The 23,155-nt window shown below is 39.2% G+C and overlaps 2 protein-coding genes across 2 annotated transcripts in view; one reads left to right on the top strand and one right to left on the bottom strand.

The window, feature by feature from the left end:
* The window catches only part of ncf4 (neutrophil cytosolic factor 4), a 26,766-nt gene extending 9,242 nt beyond the window's left edge, over positions 1-17,524 (bottom strand). Inside the window, exons 1-6 of the mRNA XM_035660676.1 lie at positions 17,251-17,524; positions 16,528-16,612; positions 16,275-16,434; positions 8,849-8,919; positions 7,993-8,120; positions 5,280-5,328 (exon numbers count right to left, since the gene is read on the bottom strand). Coding sequence (XP_035516569.1) covers positions 5,280-5,328; positions 7,993-8,120; positions 8,849-8,919; positions 16,275-16,434; positions 16,528-16,612; positions 17,251-17,282 — 525 coding nt within the window. The 5' untranslated portion in view covers positions 17,283-17,524. The remainder of the gene's footprint in view (positions 1-5,279; positions 5,329-7,992; positions 8,121-8,848; positions 8,920-16,274; positions 16,435-16,527; positions 16,613-17,250) is intronic.
* The window catches only part of pvalb7 (parvalbumin 7), a 34,420-nt gene that overhangs the window by 1,832 nt on the left and 9,433 nt on the right, over positions 1-23,155 (top strand). The window lies entirely within an intron of this gene.

A 23,155-nucleotide genomic window follows, 5' to 3' on the forward strand; every position in this document is an offset into this window, starting at 1 on the left:
CACACACACACACCTACACACGCCTACACACACACACACACACACACACACCAACGCCAGCACACATACACACTCTTTGAATACGGGGCTGCTATTTTTAATGCATTATTCCAGACGCTGTTTTATTATAGTGTTGACCCGCCGCTGGCTCTAATTTATAGATGATGTGAAAATGTGTTGGAGGCGATAAGCTACTATCTCCAACACAAACACAAATATGATGTGACAAAGCAATTCCCCCTCTTTCTTTACCTCCTTTCATCGCTCTCTCCCCGCGTCGTCACCATCACTGTTCCACCTCTTCATCCCTTTACTTTTACTTGTCATTTTCCCTTTTGTCTCTATTTCAGCCTGTTTCTTTCATCCAATTAGTTCTTTTTTTACCCTTCCTGTCTTCCTCTGTGTCTCTACTAATGGTTTAGTTGGCTAATTAAGTGGTTGACTTGATGAGTGAACTATAACAACTCAGTGCAGTGGGTGATACAGTAGCTGACTGGGTGAGTGTATGCCATTTAAACAGCTGCATAAAAAGAGGCAATTGTGTATCAGTGTCTTCAGTCAAATACTATTTCAGCATCTGGCATCTGGCTATCAAAAATAAAATAACTTTGAGATAAGTAATGAGTTAAAAAAGGGTGAAAAGGGAAATACAATCATAACCAGGAACAGTAACACATTGAACAATTATTCACACTGCAAAACAACTTACAGTTTGTCCATCACAATACACTGCTAGCCGATTTCTGATTGCAAGGGCAATGGAATTTGTTGTTGTTTTCACCAATTAATCAGTAGAGAGTGACATAGCCACCAACATCATTTTCAGTTACTCAACTTACAACAACCTGTACAGCAGCATCATTTTCCATTTTTATGTTCTATGTTTTTAAGCTCTGATTGATGGACTGTTTCATCAGCCGGGGAAACAGCCTTCAATTCAGACAGTACAAGACCAAATTAATTTAACTAAAGGCTAAAGGCTATGAACTACATGAATTCAGCTGAATGTCAAAATTGTAGTTATTCCCATCCTAAGAGCTGCAACAAAGCTAACACTAAAGTGAGGTGTCAATCAAAGTCCGGACCCATAAAAACTTGAGGTGTAATCAAAATAAAGAAAAAGGATTACCTGTGTGGGTGTAGCATAGTTGTGCAGAGGCTTTGCTGTGTGCATCAGTTCAGAGGTTTTAAACAAGGCTATTACAACCTGGCCAGATGTAGAGATCTGTCACTACAATTTGTTTCCTAGACTAACAAATAATGCAATTGTTAGGCATTATCCTATGAATCAAAAAGCTTCACTCTATGATTCACCATTTTGCAACATTACTCAGCAATCATGCAGAATGTAATCTATCATAGAAGAAGCAAAGAAACCAGTTTCTTCTTCACCAGTATCAATAGACCAGAATTCAATGCGGCCACTTTGGATAGTTACAAATCTATCTTTGGTAATGTGTGAAATACAATGGCCTCAGCAATGACATTTTTAGAATGTGACCAGCCATGCAAGCAAATAATAAGATCGTTCTGTCTCCACTCACTAAATGTATACTCTAGTTTATCCAGAGCAGGTATTATGTGTTGGTGTACCTTGTGTGCCCAGTAAAGGGCTGGCCTCTAAATGTAGCCACACAGCCCTTGGGTTCAGCCAGCCCCGGGAGCAATCATCCGGTACAATTAGACTCGCGCCGACCCCGCCTTAATGAGCTTGTTAAACCCTCAGCTCGTTAGTCTGGCAATAGGGAGGTGGAGATGAGAATTGAGTTTTTTTTTCTCTCCCTGACGTTTAATGAAAGTGTATTTTTTTAAGTAGATGGCCCACTTCCTAGAAGGCCTAGAGTGAAGGATCACAGGAGGACATGCATGTATATATGCATATAAGAACGAGGTTGCAGAGATTGTGTGTGTGTGTGTGTCTGTGCAGGTCACTTCTGCTTCTCAACTATCACACAGAGAAACTACAGTTTACATTTAGGTATGAGCAAACCCTATGTTCCGCATTAATCCAAAAATAATGGCTACATATTTGATTTCATTGAACATTGTATGCATGTTCAGTAGTTACACTGAACACTAGATTATAATAAGCGAACCTCAACTTGATAATTGCACTTAATTGTAAATTGATTAATGGTGGAATCAGTAATAACAGTATTTTATCGTTTGTCTTTACATAAAGCTGCATTAACTGATTGTATTGGTTGCTAGAGAGTAGACGGAAGAAGCTGACAGACATAAAGCCCTAAAACCTATAAAACTCATAAAGTTTTTAGACATAAAAGATAGCTGGGTCATTAGCTGCTAAATGGTCCATTATGTTCACCATCTAGTCTCTAACTTTGTGCCTGACATGCAGGGTACCGTGGGTCTGTCAGAGCTATTCTGCTGAAGACAGCTTCCTGCTGCTGCTGGATATGAGAGAGTGATGAGAGTGCACCAAACTGTTCATTTGCTGTGAGACCAAAACAGTGAGCAACAACAGGCTAACATTAGACATACTCATTTGATTTATTGTTAACATAAAAAATATAGACAAGTGGATTGGTTGAATATATGTAAACCCAGTTAACTGTGAGAAACATGCACACAAATATTCATTGTTTAAACTATAAGTGACTGCTAAAAAGCAATACCATGAAACTGCTGGTCTCAAATTTCTTCAAAACTTTCTTTTATCTACATTTCATCACAATGGCTCACATTCATGTGCACCAATTAACTACTGCACAATTTCAATCCATAAAAGTGAATATCTGAGTTGTATGGTCATATTTCAAGTACAAAGCGTACCTGCATATCAGCTTTTTTCACTCTGGTAGGTCTTTATCTAAAATAGGATCTAATTTCTGCTCTAATGGATCTCTGCAAAAGAACACGAGCTGAGCCTCGGTCGATTAGGACCTGCTTAATTTTCAATTTTCTAATTTTATGTATTTTTCTTGCATTTTTGCACTCTTGACTCTGTAACACAGTCTGCTTCTTTCCTCTCCTCTATCTATCCCTGCTTCTTTGTCACTCCACAATTTTGTTGCATCAGGCAAACCAGCCCTCCAGCTCGTGCTTTGTTAAAATCATGCTAACCGAGAGCAGCCTGTCCCATTGACCTTGTTTGAAGCTCATAGTGCCATAGCCAACAACAATTACTCATCGTGCTGTTTGGGGCTAAGCCTGAGCTAATACTAAGTGGAGTGGAATGAAGTGTAGTAGCATAAACGCTAACGCTTGCACCAGCTCTACTGTGACAAATGCCCGCGCTCTCATCTTATCCATCAGGCTCAGACCAGCCATTGATCATTGTTTGGACGTTGTTTAACAGCCACTTCCCTGCACTGAAAAGACTCACTGCAGGACACACACAAAAACACACAGAGAAGCACTCTGTTTTCTCAGAGAGAAAGAGAGAGAGAGCTAAAATAAATGTTGAGTAGGTTGGCTGCTTCGTGAGTAGAGTACACCAATGTTTTACTTCTGTGTGGGAGAGAGGGGAGGCAGAGAGAGACAGATAGAGAGAAAGAGAGAGAGAGAGAGAAAGGAGTAAAATGGAGTTGTTGCTCTTAGTTTGGCAATAAAACACAACTGGAGCATGCAGGGAGATACGGAGAGAGATAGAGAGAGTGCGTGTGTGTGCGTGTGCATGTGAAAGAGCTATACCTTTTTCTTTAGTGCAAGGTTAGGAAAAGTTAAACACTTTTGCAAGGGGGTAAAACACACAAGAGTTCAAGAGCTGCAGAAACACACATGCACACACGCACACACACACACACACACTTCACCTGCAGACATGCACCCAGATTATAGCCACTTACACAAAAACACTCACTCTGCAAGAACATTTCCATCTTATTGGAGAGGGAGCTGGATGCAGACAATGGTTGAAGGGTCGATTCAGGAAAAATGTACAAACAAGTAACTTCTTGAGCACATACAGACCTAATAAAGATGCAGCGTGTTTGCACTTTTCTCTAAAATTGTCTCACTTGTTTTAAGAAAAATAAACTTAAGGGTTGAATTGTAGACAAAAATGTACTTGTTAAAAAGGGGAGGTTTGCAATGCAGGTACTCACCCAAATAACACACATAAAGTCTATATAATATATTAATCTCAGTATATATATATATTACACACCACAAAGCATACAAACAGAAAGTAAAGGTAATCCATGAGCCTGACTACACTGTCAACATTATTACTCCTACACAAAGAGTATTACACACAGTTACTACTGGGCACTATTGGTTTATTTTAAAAATAGACATTTATGGTGGTTGGAATTGAGCGTGTGCGCTCTTGTATCTTTGTGAAGACTTTGGCCACTCACTTCTTCCAAGGGCTGTTTGAAGGTTTACTTTGTTCAGGATTAAGTTCAGATTTACAGCCAGGCTGAGGTCAGGGCAAAGGTTTGGGTTATACAGTTGCGACGGTTAAAGTTAGTGTTATAAGGGTTAGTCTATAAGAGTCCTCATAAGAATAGAAGCAAAGGTGTGTTCAAAGGTCAGTCTAGGATTGTGCTGATTGTACAAAGAATAAAAGCCTCTTTTTGCCTCTCTGGAGAATTTAATTGGCAGGTCATTACCACTTTAACCTCTGAGCTGACTGTATCCCTGCATCTGAACCACACCAGCTGCACAACTTAACAAACACACACCTTCTAGGTAAAACGACCACAGAATATAAACACAGTTTCTCCTCCTTTTTTTACGGTGTTGGAGCAAAGGGCGTGAACAGAATAAAAATGAGAGGATGTGAAGGAGAAGAAGAGGAGGGGGACAGAGGGATGAGAGATGGTCGCAACCTTGAAAAGAGACAGAGGGAGGGGAGAGGAAAAAAGAAACAAGGGCAGACTTAAGGGTTGTTTAAGGGGATGGGTGGTCAAGGGAGGGAATAGGGAGGAGGAGAGAAAGCGGGGGGGGGTGCTAATACGATAGGAGAGATGGATACAGAAATTAAAAAAGGAAGTGAAGCGAGGCAGGAACTACTGATGAGGTCAACGGAGTCACAGGCAAGAGGGAGAAGGACTAGTGTGAAAAAAGAAGTCATCCTTATTGATTTGTCACATCAGTCGATATGTTTGTGTAAGATTTTATGTGCCTTAATGTGTGTGTGTGTGTGCCTGTCATGAGATGCAATCACACTAAGGGTGCTGACAGGATCACATGCTATTTCTCGGGGTGATGAAGTGCATTCTGCGTGGTTGTTTGACAAAAAAGTTGTTACTCTGTGGGTGGCCATGGATATGGTAACCAAAGCAACAACAACAAAAAATTACTACACATACCTCGGCCCTGGGGGAGGAGAAGAGGTCCATCTTTGGTTTGACTGTCTTCCTAAAAGACAAGACAGGGAGAGAGATAAGACAACATATACAGGGGAAAAAGGCATTCCTTACAAATGTTGCAGGTGTGATCAATAACAGGAGGCATTATCCGCCCTTTGATTATAGCCCCTGTGGGACCCAATCTGTGTATTCCTTTGGTTCTAGAGATAGCAATGACAGTCAGTCGGTCAGTCGACCAAACTTTTCCAGACTGAAATGCCTAACAGTTACTTGATAGACTGCCATGAAATTGCAATTGCATTCATGGTCCCCAGCAGATGAATCCTACCGACTTATCCTCTAGCAGCACATTTTGTTGACATCTTTGGTTCAGAGTAAAATGTTTGAACAACTACTGGATGTATTAGCATACAGGTGAGTGCAAATATTCAGGTTTCCCTTCAGGATGAATTGCAATAACATTGGGGATCCTCTGACCTAAAAACTTTGTTTAATGCTCAAAATACCTGCAAAATATCCATCCAGTTAGTCTCAGCTGTACTATGTGTTTAGTGCTATGTAGCAAATGTTAGCATGCTAACATGCTAAACTAGGACAGTGAAGCGAGCCAGTAGCAAGGCTGTAGACTTACAGTAAATACCCACAAACCGAAACGCACCATCCCCACACATTTCATAAAAATATGTGCATTGGTGTCTGAGATACTACATCTAGTTAAGAATATTGAATCCTTATTAATGTTATTTTCTTATTCTTATAAGAATTATTATTAAATGATTATAATTTACAAATGCACCAGTTTTGGGTCGAAATTTTGAATAATTGTGTTAAGAATATGGAAACAAAAATACAACTCGATATAACAGGAAACTATGAACAGTAGTTTAATGGTGCAAGGAAACTCTTGCCAAGGTTAAATAAATTAAATCAAAAAAACACACATTGTATAACTGTAAAACATTGGAACTATGCGACAAAATGGCTTCTAGGACAATAAGAAAATCATGTGGCAACATTCAAAAGAGGAAATGTCACAGTTCCTTGTAATGTTCTAACACACAAACCGATTATACAGCCATATAAATAAAGTCAGGCCAGATGTAAGAGCAGAGGAAGTAATGAGACTCTACCTTTGCATCATTTCCTGTTGAGAGAGTCCCCCTTTACCACATCTCCTGCTGGTGTAATCTGACCCCAGGGAAATGGGCCAATCAGAAGCCAAAGTAGCCGTTATGAATGGGGAAGTAGACCGTAAAAAGGGTAATAAGTCTCTGCGGAGTTTTCTCAATGTCAAATTTATCTATCCTTGCCGGCATCGCTTCCTCGCTACTTAACTGCATCCATTTATGATGTGAGGCAGAGATGCAGAGATAAGATGGAAGAATCAAGGCAGCGCTTATTCGCCAAATGGGACATCATAACTCAGGACAGCCTCCTTGTGATTTAACACAAAATATTTATAACTTCCTGCACAGCTCTTGCCACGGGGCTAGAAGGTGATTGTTTAGGTCCCGGTTTTATCATAAAACTGGAACAAAACTGTTGTAAAGATGATGTATCTCTGCACACTGTGTGTCATAGATACATACATGCTTAGTATATTACTTATTATATTATTAATTAACCTGCATATTTCCATTCAGTTTCTTCTGTGGGAACTGAATTTACAGACTTAATAGCACTCATCAACTTAAGATGGAAAGCTCTGTAATGAAAGTTGTATGGATGTAAGTCTGCCAAAATGTTTTCTTTCGACTCTTAGTATCCATTAAAAGTTACAAAAGTCTAGTAGTTCAAAAGTTTTAGAGAACTGATGTTCAGCAATGTATATATATATATATTATATATATATGTAGGAGTTGTTAGAGTTAGGAGATAATGTATCATTTACCATCATTGTAGTACAATTCACTGGTACCATTCAACATATTTCAGACAATTTTACTATAGCTAACATGTTAACAGATTAAAAATGGTTGCTAATATAGGTAATTGTCTGGTTATGTGTTGTTTTATTGGTTTACTTGTTTGGTTGAATACATTTATGTATTTGTCATTTTTTGTTTATCCTCTTCCGGTTTCTACACATCTTAATTGGGAAAAACAAAACTGTTGATACATTTAAGTTACCAGTTTAATTATTAATACATATCTAGTAGTCTAAACATTTCAAAATGTATTCCACTGTCTGCCATCCTTTTCCTTATTTTTAGGGGCCTAATATGAGTTGTTTGATCCTGAGACCAAATTGCTAAAACTACTTTAATTTCAAAACTTGAATCCATTAATTTATATCCATTTCTTCAAAGGATGGTAACTGCTTGCCACTAGATTTATACTATTATGACAACTTTTAAAAGATAAAGGACTGAGGACTAAGGTCACAGGATTTCTTATTCATAAAGAAATGTATGCAAATAATTTTAGGGCACAAACAAGCCCTTAAATGCCAGCAAATAACCCCTTTCATCTCTAATTGCAGGTGCTTCAGCTTTAAACCTGATTCACCAAGTCTGGCACCTTGGCACTCTCAAACACTTTGCATAATTGGAGTACTGTCTCCTCTGATCTTAAGCTCTGATAAAAAACAATCTGTCTGTCGTGGAGATATTCATGTTTAGTCACATCTGGCCTGCTGCCCAAGGGGTTTGGTTTAGCATTACTACTAGTCACTCTCTTTGTGGTTATTAGCAATGTGTGCACGGGGGCTTACACTTTGCGGGTAGGTGGGCGGAGACGCCTGAGGGCTCGTGGTTTTTGCTGGCTGTCCAGGTCCGTCTGGTAGAAAAACATCCTGAGAGCCTCCTCCAGCAACAGCCATGTTGGCAGACCCAGCAACCTCTGGGAAGAGAGGGAGAATGAGGCAAGAGATATGGGTTTGGATAACAAGAGAGGACGGAAAGGATAGAGTAAATAATGATCGAAAGAAAGATGTTTGAGGTGGAAGATGGGGAAAACAGATGGAGGAGGGACTGAAAAAAGAGGGAAATCTGGGTCAATGGTTAAGGATGTCCGCGGAGACAAGAGGGGTGTAAAGAGAGTGGGAGTTTGATGGAAGAAGAGAAGGAGAAGTAGGGTGGTGGGATACGAGCAAGAAGGGTGGAAGAAGGAGTGGATGAAAGAGAGGAGATGAAGCGAGGAAGATTACAAGTGCAAGGCGAGCGAAGGCGAGAGAGTGTGGCAAAGTGAGAACCACGTAGGTTGCGGGAAAAAAGAGTAAAGCAGAAAAGAGAAGTGAGTGAGTGGGAGAAAGAGAACCTGATCGTGTTTTTAGCGATGGAGCAACACTGAAACATGTCAAAAGTCCCACAACTACAGTCAGTCAGACGTGATGTGGGCACAGGGCAGAGCAAAGAGAAGAGAGCAGCAACGCCTACATGTTGAGCTCCATCTGCAAACTACTGCTGAAATATCCGAGTCAGTGCTTATCCACCTACAGCATCGTTCAGCCCACTAAGTTGTAGGCTTCTGCACTGCTTGATGCAGAAGATACCAAGCATGCCGACAACTCAACAACCTTTGCATAAAGAATAAAGGACTACACTGTGCATAAAATTAAATGTGATTACCTTCATGTACGTGTTGAGTTCAGGGATTCTGCTCTCTGCAATCTCCTGCTTGTTGCCAAGGAAGACTTTTCCTAGAAGAGAAACATGAAAACGGTGCAGATGTGAAATCATCAGGGGTCAGATGTATGATCAAGACCTACATCAATTCGCACACATAGTGTAAATGGTACTTATGGAAGAAGAATATGCACAATGTGCATAGCTCACACATACTGTACTACAGTTCAGATTTTTTTCTAAAGTGAGTTCAGTATGCTATGGTATGTGCAACATACCTTCCTACGCTACTCCACTGATTGACAGTTGGTGGCAGTAACGAGCAAAGAAGTTAAACAATGCACCGACAAAGGCAGGGAAGAAGAAACGTACAAGCAAACGTGGACGTGTAAAAATAGTCACACTTGATGGCCTCTCTGGAACCATTAATAGGTATAAATGTTTGTAATATGATTTATCTCAAGCATTTAAATTTAGTGCAACATGATGCACTATACACTTGACACACTTGAATAATTTGCCTTATGTTTTGTGGATTTTTGGCTGCAGTCGTGAGGAAACAAAATTTTTCTTTGGCTGTATTTTTGAACTTCAACTTAAGCTATTCTAAATCATGATTGATAGGGAAGTAGCGATACACTCAAGTCACTATTCGATATAGTTCACAATATGATTTTTTCACAGTTCTTTATAAATTATATTTCCTTTTCTTTGTAAAAGTGAAACTGATGTATTTGCATCTTGATACAGTTGCTGATGCAACTGATGTAGGACGTTGAGTCTTCAAACATTTGTATTGCAATTTGACTGTCTCGTGACATACTTTTACATCCCTAATAATTATTTGTGTGATATTTGACGATGATGACTGAGGTACAGCAGCTTGAATAAATAGTATATCAGCATGTTATGACCATGTGACCATGTTAGGCCTTGTTAGAGGGCCTCACCAGTGTGAATAAATTAAATGGCACTTTATTTTTACCATTATTTTCATTGAGAGCTTATTGGAGCAGTTGAAGGTATTATTTTGCAACAGATTAAGGCCATGTCTACCTCTATTTTGCACCTGCACAGATATTTCTGCATCTGGTCCCAAGACTCAGCTCTTTTGAAGTTATGTTTCTAAAGAAATGTCATATGCAATTGCAATATGTGTAGCTTTTGCCATATTTTAAATTTAAACCACATTTATTTTGTCAAACCTAGACCCAAACTAGACGAAGGCTTCTCCAGAAAACACGTCCCTCTTGAGAGTGTGACATATTACACTTTAGCCCTCATATCACACCAGTCCAGCCAAAAATTATGAGGCACAGCGCAGACTCCTAATGCTCTAAATCAGGACCCTCAACAATTCATCCAAGGCCATCTAACACTGCTGTTAAATCAAATTTAGCACAGTCTTAATGACCCTCAGCCACAATATTCAGCCCTCTTTCCTCTCTCAATTTCTCTCGTCTCGTCCCCTCTTGAGCACGATAACTCACTCAATCACTTGCAGACACATTCACTCATTTACTCCCTAGCTGATGAATCATTTTCTCATCCACTCACCTCTCACCATCTGCTGGGGCCTCACTGAATAAGATGTTCTGACCTTGAATCTATTGTAGAATACTTTCTATTGCTTTTTTCTATTAAAATATCCATGTTGCATTTAGCCCAAAGGCTACACCTTTGATAAAACAAGATACTAAGAGAAGGGATTTGACTACAAGATAACAGCTCTCTGTTATATTTTGAAAATTGAAAATAAATGAAAATAATATTTTTTTTTTAAAGAAGCAAAGGCAGAGAGACGAAACAAAACAAGTATGGCATTAAGTTATTTTTTCATTGATTAATTTCCATTAATCAAAATAGTTTCAATGTGACCAAACAGACCTATATCCTTTTCCATTCTTTTTGTTGCTCCAACCTATCACCCATCCTCCCCTCTGTCTCCCTCCTTTCTCTCTCCTGTCTTTCTTATTCCCTTTCCATCCTGATGAGATCTGGCACTGCAATTAAACCCATCAGATCTAATATTATCCAGCAGACTCCTCAGTGGCAGATGCTAAATCAGAGTTTGTGGAAAAAGTAGAACTTTCTCAAATTCGAAAGTGACTATGAGAGATACTGCCTTAAAGTCTATAAAGAAATTATGTCAGAAATTTCTCAATAAAGGCTTTGGTGATTGGGTATGTGTTTAAATTATTTATGCTGTCACAGAAACAAATCCAATCATCTACAGTGGGTTATTTTGAATAAACTATTCTAAAAGTGACTAAAAGTCACAGAATACACAAATTCAGATGACAATATCAACATTTTTATCAACTCAGGTCTTCTCTCATCTGGGATACATATGTTGTTGTTTTTATAGATTTAAGAAATTTGACCTGAACCATGAAAATTAGGGGGATAAAGTATAAGGGATAAGTACAAACATCTTAAAAAATCTTTTTATTTTAACTTTGAAATGCATTTCTACAACTGTTGGCACACACACACTCTATATGGCAAACCCCACTCAGGTTGAAGCAAAAGCCAAGAATAAGAATCATTTGTACCTTTACCCCCTGTTTGGCACACAGTAAACATCAAGGGATGGAAGAGGGGCTTTAGGGGAGACCAGAGAGGAGCAGAGAAAACAGTAAAGAGATCAGAGAACAGTGAAAGCCTTGTATTAATGGTTTGGTGACAGGATTCAGATGTGGCAGAGCTCCAGCCATAAGACAACACCACAGGTGCAAAGATGAAACAGATGAAGTAACTTTATAAATGTAACTACACACGAGTATTAAGTATTACATCAGTAATATTGTTAATTTTCTCTAAACTTGGCATTAATGAAACCCACCATATAGACTACAGTGATGCTGTAATGCTAGAGTTTTTACAGTGCATGCATAAAATATTGCCTTTGTTGCAAGACGTAGCCTAAACAACAGAAACACTGCTGTTTTTTGACTTTGTTCATTACTTTGATTTACGACCAAATACTTACTTACTTGGTCTTTTAAAATAGAAGCGTATCTGTTCGGTCAGACAGAAGACTGATGTACGCTGCAGAAACGCCTCCTATGTAAACACACCATTAGTCTTTTTGCTATACGACTTGAGAATCCACAGGCGTCTGCTGACTTCTTCAAATTTAAATCTTTAATTAAAAAATAAAAATAATAGTACTTGATTGTCCAAGAGATAACACCTTATGTTTGAAGTTGTGACTGTGTAATGTAAATGCATTTTTCCTTTGAAGTATCCAAAGAATGTTTTATTTAATTTTCCGCATCGGTAATGTAACTCTTTGGGGAGTAGATGAGATGGGTTCTTGTGGTCTGATTACAGTACTTCTACTGCACCAATGCTGTATATAACACTTGTAGTAATGTGACACTGGACATTAAACCAAATATAATGTTTCATTTGTTCAACACTGTTAACAAGTCGATAGCTAAACTAAAGCCATTTGAGTTCAAACAGAAATAAATCTGTATGCGACTGAAGTGTGATTACAGTGCAAAGTGTAACCTGATTCACCATCTCGAGGTGATTTATATACACACACACAAACACACAGACACACACACACACACACCTCACTCTGTCCTCATCTTTCCTAAATCGATGATCTGAGCCACCCATTCAAAGCCTTCGGGCTTTTATTGGTGCAGATGTTGGTTTCCAGCCTCCGATAATCAATACAGACACCGACGGCAGCTCCCAGATAGACTGACTTATGGGAAAACAATGAGCTGCTGAATAAAACTGGAGCCAACTGGCAGATGAGGACAAGAGGACAAACGCAGACATTATGCAGCACAGCATTGAGTCCTGAATAGATGTTGTCAAGTGAAAATCTTGTAAATCATGTAAAGTGTTAATGACTTGATGATCTTTAACTGGCACTCAGGTTGTGGCTCGTTGTGTTACCGGCTGACTCTTTCTAATTTAAAGTTTTTGTTTGATTGTGGCCAGTCAAGTAGCTTCCTCGCAGTACTAAATGTTCTTTAACGACAGTTCTCAGGCATAGGCCAATGACTTTCCTTCTTTGGACTTCCCATTATCTTAGATTATTAAATGTCCACACATGCTCTTCTGGGTGTATTTTTTTCTCTCTCTCTCACTCATTCTGATTTGTCCTTATTGAACTCCTTGTCAGCTTTATAGAACAATGCTGTTCCCAGGGGCTTTAGTAGTCAGCACTGCTGACAAATAGTTTTTTCTTAAGCAAAAATCAACAAACTTTCTTATCCTTAAATCTTTAGGCATCTCTGTAGCTCAATAGAGGCCATGACAGAAGGGTTATTAGAGAATGAGCATGAGTTCAATCATAACTAAACAGTCACACTGGAGTTAGCCCCATGCTGCTCTGCAGTATGTTGGACCGCTGCTCTGCTGTTAAAAACTTGTTTGTAAGATCGTTCATACTCAGAGTTCATAAAACTATGTCACTTCCATAGTGTCCTGTGGGCAGGACTGTAAAAACACGGAGAGCATGGAAGAAATCAGAAACTACTTAGAAAAAAAAGAATTCTCAAACTACTTCCAATAATACATCATATGAAGCAGGTGTATGCTGATGTTGTCCACACTTATTTGAGCCTATACTGACTGAAAGATACTAGATTACCAGCTGACTGTTGGTAAAGGATCTTTGGATCAGTTTGCTGGTTGATAGAAGCATGTGGTCCCATGAAGCTGACCTGCCAAGCTGATGGATAGCTAATGCCCTGGGGTCTCATTGTCACCAGTCATATTCAGTTTCAGTTTCAGATATCTATTGTGCTCAGGCGAAGATGATGATGGTGGAGGAAAGGGACACAAGTTTCCAGAGATTTCCATGGGAACACTAGGATGTAAACACCACCATCATGGCTACTAACATATCTCATGACCTAGTGTTATGAACTAGCTTTATAGTTATGAACGCTAAGTAGGCTCTTCGGGAATGATACACCAGGCAATAGCAGCCAAGATAAGTTTTATCTGCAGGGTGGCTGGTGAATTTACAGATTCTGACGAACCCTTGTATCTGGTTGCAGCTACTGCGGCTCAGGAGACAGAGAGCAGTAGAGCAAAGTGTCTTTCTTTGAAAAAAAAAGCTCTATATAAATGTTTTACCATTTACTTACTAAACCGCATGAGGTGTTTAAAGCACCACCAACTAAGTGAGTTCCTTGCTGCCTCAGTTTAGAGGTGCACCAGGCATGATTGACCAGGGAGATCCAGGGCAAAAATGGACACGATGGTGGGATCCCGCAGAAGTTGTTGCCCAGGATAAGCAGCTTGAAAGCAGATACAGTAGTTGTATGAATGTCTCTCATCTCTCCCAAACCCTTACCCTTCAACGTGGCTGTTTTTCCTTACAGTTTGTCTCTGTATTTTCCCTGTGGCGTTCATCGGTCCCCCTATACCATCTGCTATTTTCTGACTATTCTGAATGTCACTGTGGATTATACTTATTTATTACTGTCTTCTGATATAAGCTTTTAAACTGACCTTGTAAGATATACTCCTAGTGGCACTATGATGAGTTTTTGACATTTAGCCGGACAATATGACACTTTGCTACAGGCATATCTAAAAGAAGAGTTTTATTTCGAAAAGCTTTAAAGACCTTTTGGGGGGAGACATTACATTAGGATCACTGAGTTGAATAGAAGGAAGTTTGTAAAGATGTTAACATTTTGACCTTCTGGGACTTATTAATATTGGAGATGTTCCAAAAAAGACCTTTTTTGAAGTGAAACGAAAGTTTTTGCGCCTTGATACCACGACTGATTCACAATTAATTTTGAATCTCACCGATTTGAATCTTCACATATTTGTATCTCGATTTAACCATCTTGTGATGTATCTTTACATTCCTACACAACACCACAACAGATCTCAGCAATTTAAACTTAAAAGCTTTTGAACCAGAGCCTTCAGAATTTGAATCAAGAAGTATGTGATTTATTCAACATTAAGGGAAATATATATCAGATTCAGGACTCAGTATTAGTAAATTCCCAATATTAATGACTTTGTATCATGATCAGGACCAGACTGGTTCCAGATATTCACACTTATTATAGTATGCTTTACAAATAATTCTCATTCTACCAAATACATGTTTTGAGAGCAGATGTTACCCTTCAGACAGCAGATATCTCACTGGAGTACAACTAGTGTTGTAACACAGCAGTTTTCAGTGCTCAACTTCACATTATTATTCAGCCACATTTGCCTAAAATATGTTCATTACACCCTTGTGACTTGAACAGAATTGGATTTACGGACAAGTAAGTTCAAATTAAACTGGCAGCTAAATTGTCATCAAACCTGTAAGAGCCAAAGCAGTAATTATTCTTCGCTATTCTTTACCCTTGATTCCACCTGCAACTAATGTGTCCCTAAATTCATCGAGCAAATCCAATAATGCCTCAATCCATTCAGATTAGGGACACAACAGGTGGTATGCATGTTTGATTTATGGTATCTGATGTGTGGCAACTCTATGTGGCAGAGCCTCACTTTTAAAACCATATTCAGATGGGTTTCAGTTCTTCCAGCCACAGGGAGAAAATTCAGCCAGCTGTCAACATACACCCAGTCTGTTTCTCTCTATATGCATGAAGTGGAGCAGAATGAGTGTGCATTTGAAGGTGAAGGTTACAGAGTGACAAGGCAGAAATGATGCAGTAAAGTACAATGTTCCCTCTGTATTCTGTCAGCAGCAAAGCCCTGACACGACAAAATCATTGTCATCACTGTGAAACTGGAAATTACAGAAGCGCTGCTGACAGCACTCTATTTTCACTAAACAAAAAAGAAATGAAACCCTTATTATTAGGGTTTTAATTATTAGTACGTTTTCATTGTAGTGAAGCACCTACAGTGACAGTTTGTTTAGCAGTGCAACCTGAAATAGAAACCATTACTAACTAGTTTGTCAGACTTTTTGTCAGGTTTTCTTTGCTGCAGACCTCAAGCTGTCTCACTGAACTGAATCAGGAGCTGTGTTTTTTCATGCAGTGCCGATGTCAAAATGTTAAAGTTGGGCAACGTAGTCTGTCGTATTTTTTTCTGTCTCTCAGAAATCTATCTAGCAGGTTTGTTTTTGTTTAGCCTACTGAAGTGTTTTATGTGGACAGAGTCTGGCATGGTAACCGAAGGCACAATTCATCACACGAGGAATTTACAACAACTTAACAAAAATGGAAATGTACAAACCGTGACTGTTAACATAGTTTGAGTCACAGATTTCTTCATGTCTGTCAGACTTAAAAAGATAAAATCTGAATCAAAGGGCATAATGAATTGTCAGCTGAGCTGTGGGCTCCTGACACATGTATTTGAACAATGTGAAATCTGACACCGTGTTGAATATTGTGACGCGTTTTGTCTGCATGCCGCTGCAGTTATCAGTGCTGTGAACACACACACACACACTCACCTGGAAGAGTGGGCAGGACGCAGTTATTGGGACCAGGTCTCTCTGGGTCTTCAGGAGAGTATCTGGACTCAAGGATCTGGTGGAGGTTGAAAAACTCTCTGTACCTCCTGTAGATGAAATACTTACTCCCTCCTTTAGTCTTCACCTCGATCACAAACGTCTGGGAGAGAAATAGAGGCATGCAACTGATTTGTGCTCTTCTCATTTTTTATCGGTGCTCAGTATAAAGTTTGTGGTAATGTTTCAAACTTACAAAGTAGTCAATGAAGCCTTTCTTCTCCTCAATATCAGCAATTGTGGCGCTGATAGGGATGTTATGAGGCAGTTGATCAAAGTCACTGAGTAAAAGATAATCTGGTTATCATATTATATTCACTTAAACCCCAATTTCCAAGGTTAGCCCTGCAAGGTATTGCTGGATTTCATTATTCACTTATTTTCAATTCATCAGATCAGACTTTAAACATTCGTGTTTAGAATATTAAATGTTAAATAGATTAAACATTTTTTTAAGCAGAATTAAAGTCAGATAGCTCAAGAGATCTGCCTGTACGGTTCATCTGAGGCTACATGTTCTGCAGAGATCTATCTATGACAGCAGCAAAACGGCAATGAAACATACAGGCTAATTAAATTACAATAAACAACACATTACTTAGACATCTTTTTTTCCCCCAAGAAGGAGCATAAAACTGAGCTGCAGAGCGACACATTTTGCACAAACACTGCGCATCCGCAGAAAGGTCAGCCCTTGGTTTCATTACCCTTTATATTCCAGGTGCAGGGATCATAGAAAAAGTGAACTGAGATAAGTTATTAGGTTACATCTCAGTTCTCTGTCTCTTATATTGTGATATTATTACTAGTAAGGCAATACAATTCCGATGCGTTTACTACCAGTTGTAATCGCTATAAAACTATCGATTAAATCATTAATGGCTACAGTTACTGGTGATTTTCCGTCCAACACACTCACCTTTCGTCCCGTAAATGCTGCTGCTGCGACATGATGTTGCGCACAGTTTACTGATTGCAGACAGACGGAGAAACTTTAACTTTCCGTGCGGAGAAAGGCGCTTCTTACAGAGGTCTTAGTTGGAAACACCGCAGGCTGCACTGACTGACTGCGAATCAAAACTGTCTGCAGGCGTTACTGTGCGGAAACAGGCAACAGGAAGCGAAAGTTCCCTAAAAAGACCAGGGGATGTGCGCTCATCTGCGGTTCGGTGCCTTATACAAGTTGCGGCAAGGGCAGGGAAAGTCTCTTACATGGGCTGCAGGTGGCAGACGGCAGGTATGATGTGTGTTTCCATCAGTATACAGCTTTTTACAGGCTGATGTTGAAATAAGGTAGACTACTAGAAACAGAGAACTAGGTAGGATTATGTTAAAGGGTCAGTTCATTCAAATCACTGAAAAAACTGTCTCTCACCTTTTTTTTTTATAAACACGTTGTGGCAAAGACTTTTTGTGTGTGATGCTCAAAATACTGAAAATATTACATTTGAAAAATTTAAAAAAAAACTTTGGTTTTTGATTTGAGTGATCTGACCCATTACATTTTTGTTTATTATGGTGAGCACAACTTAAGCATCTATCATTTGGCACTATTATACACAATCAACTATGATACAGATGAGTATCATATTGGAACAGCTTTGAAGTGCCAGCGAAGGGAAAATGCAGTACAATACCCTTTGATTTTGGATTCAGGGCTTGGTTTTTAACGGTTTACAGGTTTCTGTTGTTTACATTGCTCTTGGTACACGTGGATTTGTGATTGCTTGCCACACAGGCTTTCTTGGCATCAGCAGCATGTGTGCCATATTTAATGAGAGTGACAAACTGGGAAAGAGCTAGTTTTGGAAACCAGGTTCACCGGAATTAGCCATGGGTGTGTCCACAGAGGGTTTGCACAGGTGAGGAAGGGCCCCGCAGGGTATATGATTAGTTTTGGCAGCATATCAGACAGAAAACACTTCTTCCCCTTCAGAAGAGTTAAGAGTTTAAAAGAGTTAAAAAAAACTTACAAAGAAGCTGTTTTGGCAAACTAACAGACATAACCTCACATGTATCTAATCTCTATGTGTGTCAATATGCAGTAAACACTATATCGGTGGCTGTTAATGTTTCCATTAAAATAATGGATATAAATAAGTTATTTTTAACCTTTTTTTGCATTTTCTCCCTTGTTTAAAGAGGGCACTGTACCTAAATCACCTACTGTAAATTAGTTTTTAAAAGCAGATTTAAAAATAGAAACCTTTGGGTCACGTCATGCCTTGGGACTCTCTAAGCACTTCTCAAGAAGTGGCCTTTCGCTGGTTATTTTTACAGAGCTTCTGCCTTATTTGAGAGTTCACAGTCACCTCAAGAGCAGTCTCCTCCGGAGTCTGTGCATAGCGGCACCACGAGCACGTCTTTAACATCAATCCCAAATCGCTCCCACATTGAATTTGACTGATTAGTGTAAATACTGTGAACAAGCAAAATCGTTGTTGACTACTGGCAGCCTCTCCCAGCCTCCCACAAACAATAAAGCACAAGCTTACTCCAGTTTAAGCATTCTGTTTTGAACATGATATATCAGTCTTCACTTCTTCATAGAGTCTATCACTTTTGAGGGAACATCTGACTGTTCCCCAGGTTGTCGCTAACGTCTGTTGTGTTTGGTGTAGTCAGATTTGGTTTATCAGATTTGGTTTATCAGAGCTTTTTGGCTGAAAACAGCTCCCTGCTGCATCAGTCAATCAGTCATCAATCAAAACAGTGAAGTCACAAGAAATTAAACCAAAACATAGAGCAACATTGAGAAATGTGATAATAATATGTGGGTTCATCAGTTAGAGGGGCACCCATCACATGATACAGTCATTTGACCCCTTTTTAAAATATTGATAAGAGCAGCTTTAAATAAAACTGAAACCCAACCAATTAATCATCCACGGCCGCCAGTAGGTTTGATTTCTGGTCCTCGCCAGTCTAGGTTTGTTGTCTGTGCCAGTCTGCGCCTCAGCTGTTCTTTGTTGCCTTCAGGTAATAATCTAAGGTGTCAAACTAAATTAATTAATTCATAATAAATGCATAGTAGAATAACTTAATTCCCAGCGAGTCAGTTAAAGAAAGCCTGCTATCAAGTTTCTGTTTGCGAAATATATTGGTGGGATAAACATTTTCATGTGCATTATGCTTTAAAATGTGGTATACACTATTTTTAACATATTTTTTGCAGATTGTGCTGACATTCTTGCTTTCTTTTCTCCCGTCTTATCTCACCTGAAGCAGAACGTTCACATTCTCCAAATCACTTACGTAGACACACCCATCCTTACACAAACACTTCATGGCACAGTGTTTACCTCTCACCCTTCTCTTGTAGTTGACAGTTATAGGTGAACACTGATAACGGCTGGTGATTGGTGAAATTAATCAGAGGGGAAATAACTGGAATAAAAATCAGGGGACACGGTTCTGACATTAAATCGGAGGTGATTAAACCGTATAACACTAGATGTCAGCAAAGTTGTTGCTGTGCTGGAGGTTTGTGTGTGTGTGTGTGTGTGTGTTTGTGTGTGTGTGTGTGAAAGATAGAGAGAACCCTGATTTATTGTCTAATCTAACAGTTTTTAAGTGCTCAAGATGAAACACAGGTTACTGATTGTGGTTAGAAGTTCTAATCAATCTTGATCCACCTGATCTGTCTTTGTGGTGTCGGGTCTACTTCAGACTCTCTGAACACTATCATACTGTATGTCAACATATTCACACACAATCGCTCAGCAAACCTCTTGCTTATAGTTGCATTTCCCAAATAAAGACCACAGCCACATTGAGCTTCAGTACCAGCCTGAGTCACTTCATCACTGACTACATACACAGATTGACTAAAATGAGAGGGATAGGGATTACAGCAGTTACACGCTTCAGTAAATCAAACCAGGTGTGTTGAAGGCGTTTTCCCTGCGTTGTGTTCACTGCAATTCTGTGACTTATTGTTTGCATTTAGATAAAAGCGTTTATGTGAATGTTTCAGAGCTGTGAGTCGGTCAGGTCACACTCAACTTATTAGTGTGCAAACAGAAAAAACTTAATCAACTACAAGAAAGGGCACATGGAAAGACAATGTAGGAGTGTGTACAAGGAATAAACTGTGTGGGTGTGAATATTTTCTTGTGTTATACAGTCTGAGTTCTCATTGTGTGTATAATAGAGTGCAATAGAGTGTGATGCTGCATAGAGGAGTGTGTGTGTGTGTGTGTGCAGCACATATTGACTCCATATCTATTTTCATGCAGCCTGAGATGGATCCTTTGAAACACTGCTCGTATAACAGACCATTGCCAGCCATGAATTGCAGAAACATTTTTCAAGGGTGTATTTATCTTCAAGGTCAGGCCAGCTGCTAGTGTCTGTTGTGCTTGGTTACGTGTGTGTATAAGAGAGAATTTGCGGATTGTGAATGTGTATACGTGAGGTTATGTGTGTGTGTTTAACAGAGTGTACTGTAGCTGTGCTTGTATATAGTGTATTGCATGCTAGCCTTGGAATATAACTTTGAAACAAAAGTACACTGTAAAACGCCTGCGGATGAAATCTAATAAGCCGTTAAGTTGACAGACAAACAGGTACCAAAACACACACATATACACACGCAGAGAAACAGAAGAAGTGAGAGTGACAGAAAGTCTCATCAAACACACAGCTTGTGTTTACCATGTTGACAGCTGGTTACCGTAGAGACGTTATAAGGAAAGTAAAAACGGGAAGAGGTGAAGCTGAGCACGGGGCTAATCTAAATACTAAAACTTTATGTCGAAGGGTAACATCACTCTGTTTCTATAATACCGGGGCTACAACTGGAATGTTTTTCCAAAATCTGATGTCCACTGAACTACTTTACTTTAACATGTCCTTTTTTAAAAGACAGCAATGTATACAAGTATGGTTGGCAAAGTTCTTAGACAAAAAAAGCTCTGCTAACCTAATACATTGTGTGTAAATTGAGAAGGACATTACATAAGATAATACATAGTGTCCTGTGCAGTTGTCTAACCGAACTAAGAGCTAAGGAACATTATCATTACCTGCAAGTAATAACTCGTCATAGTTTATTATTATGGATATGACATGAGTTATGATTTTTGTAGGATTTTGTTGAACAATGACTTTAAGTGGCATAGACTGTTTTTGTCCCGAGGGCATGTAATGCGGAAAGGGATCTAATGCATAATGACCAGCAGGAGTTAGCTCTGATTTGGTGATTTGCAGATCAGAAGACATCTATGTCTCGAGGTTAAAACTGGGCTCCATTTGGTTTTAAATGTGTGTTACATATAATTGTTGGTTAACTACGAATTGAAATATAGTCATTGTAATGATGTTGACAACCTAGACAACACATTTAATGCCTGGACATCCTCTGACCTGCAAATTACCAAAACAAAATGCTAACTGGGAGCATAAAGGGACCTCTCTGTCCAATACAGTTACACAGACGTCATACATATACATTTGACATTTCATGACAAGAATATCTACTGCCTTTGAAGTAGAACTGGAAACAGTTGTTTTAGAATCACAAGAATAGGGTTTCTATGCGGAAATTAAATTATTGTAAGTATTTGTTTAGTGTCCAAGCTAATTTTCGGAAAGTCAGACACTCATGTGGTTGTAGCCCAAACATTTCCAATTGTAATGAAAAATCTGTTGCTGTGTGTTCATGTTTTATCATGGACTGCACTTATGTAGCGCCTTTCTTCCAGACACCCAAAGCGCTTTACACTACATGTCACACACATCCATACACTGATAGCAGACGGCCATGCAAGGTGCCAACAGCTCATCAGACATACCATAGTTAGTAGTAGGCTATGTGTTGATAAATTGAAATAGAAGAAGAACCTCCAAAAAATGTTTTCCTCACAGCTGAAGGTGTTTATGACCAAACCCTACACAACTATAAGCACACCTACACAGGTATGTATCTCACACGCCCTTCTTTTAGCTTTGCTGTACATGCCACGGTACGACAGTTACATCTTTGTCATTCTTATTGGTGCAGTGAGTTTGGTGACCTCAGGTAATACCCCGCACAGCCCTGCCCAACTTTGACCTGAGCATACATCTATTTAATCAGATTAACTGAAAACTCTTGTGTGGGTTTGCAGGGCCTTTAACAATTGTGTTGTGTCTAAAATATATAAATATATTGTGTCTATAGCAACAGTGTGAGTAATAAGGACCTGTACTTTGGCACTACACATAGTTTGGGTGCACTTCTAGTGATTGTGTTATATGTTTTATGTTAAGTTTAAATTCATGAAGTTTTCATTTTCTCACTACAGAGCTAATGTTAGTCACCCACTGTCCCTAAACATAGAGCACACTAAACAATCAGCATGACTAACTGGAATCTACCAGGAAAACATAGAAGATTTGGTTTCTCATTACTTAACAGGTTGGCTGTGTGACAAGCCAAACTCCCAACAACTTGGTGTATTCCTTTTAAAACTCACCATCTCCCACACTCGCCCACACACACCAGCCGTAACATTAGCACTAAATATACCACTATAACCAGCGCCTGCAGTGCAGTCATGCACATTTGGCATAGACTGGGGCTTCCTTCTCCCACTCTACTGTACAGAATGGCCTAAACTGAACTCATGAGGTTGTTAGGGGTGCTGTAGTTAAGTCTCCAACCTGAACAAGCACAAACTGAGAACCGCAAACTCCTTAATGTTATGTAAGTTACTGGAACATCAGTTGCTCATTACCTATGGAAACTAATTACTCAACAGCATTAAAAAATAGTTACATAACTTTTGTTACTCAATGTTTTGTTAAACACCTTTAAAGTTTCCACATCTATACTTCATTTG

Source organism: Morone saxatilis, unplaced genomic scaffold (assembly GCF_004916995.1).
Source record: "Morone saxatilis isolate NCDOM2014 unplaced genomic scaffold, NCSU_SB_2.0 Contig17, whole genome shotgun sequence".
NCBI classification, from domain to species: Eukaryota; Metazoa; Chordata; class Actinopteri; family Moronidae; genus Morone; species Morone saxatilis.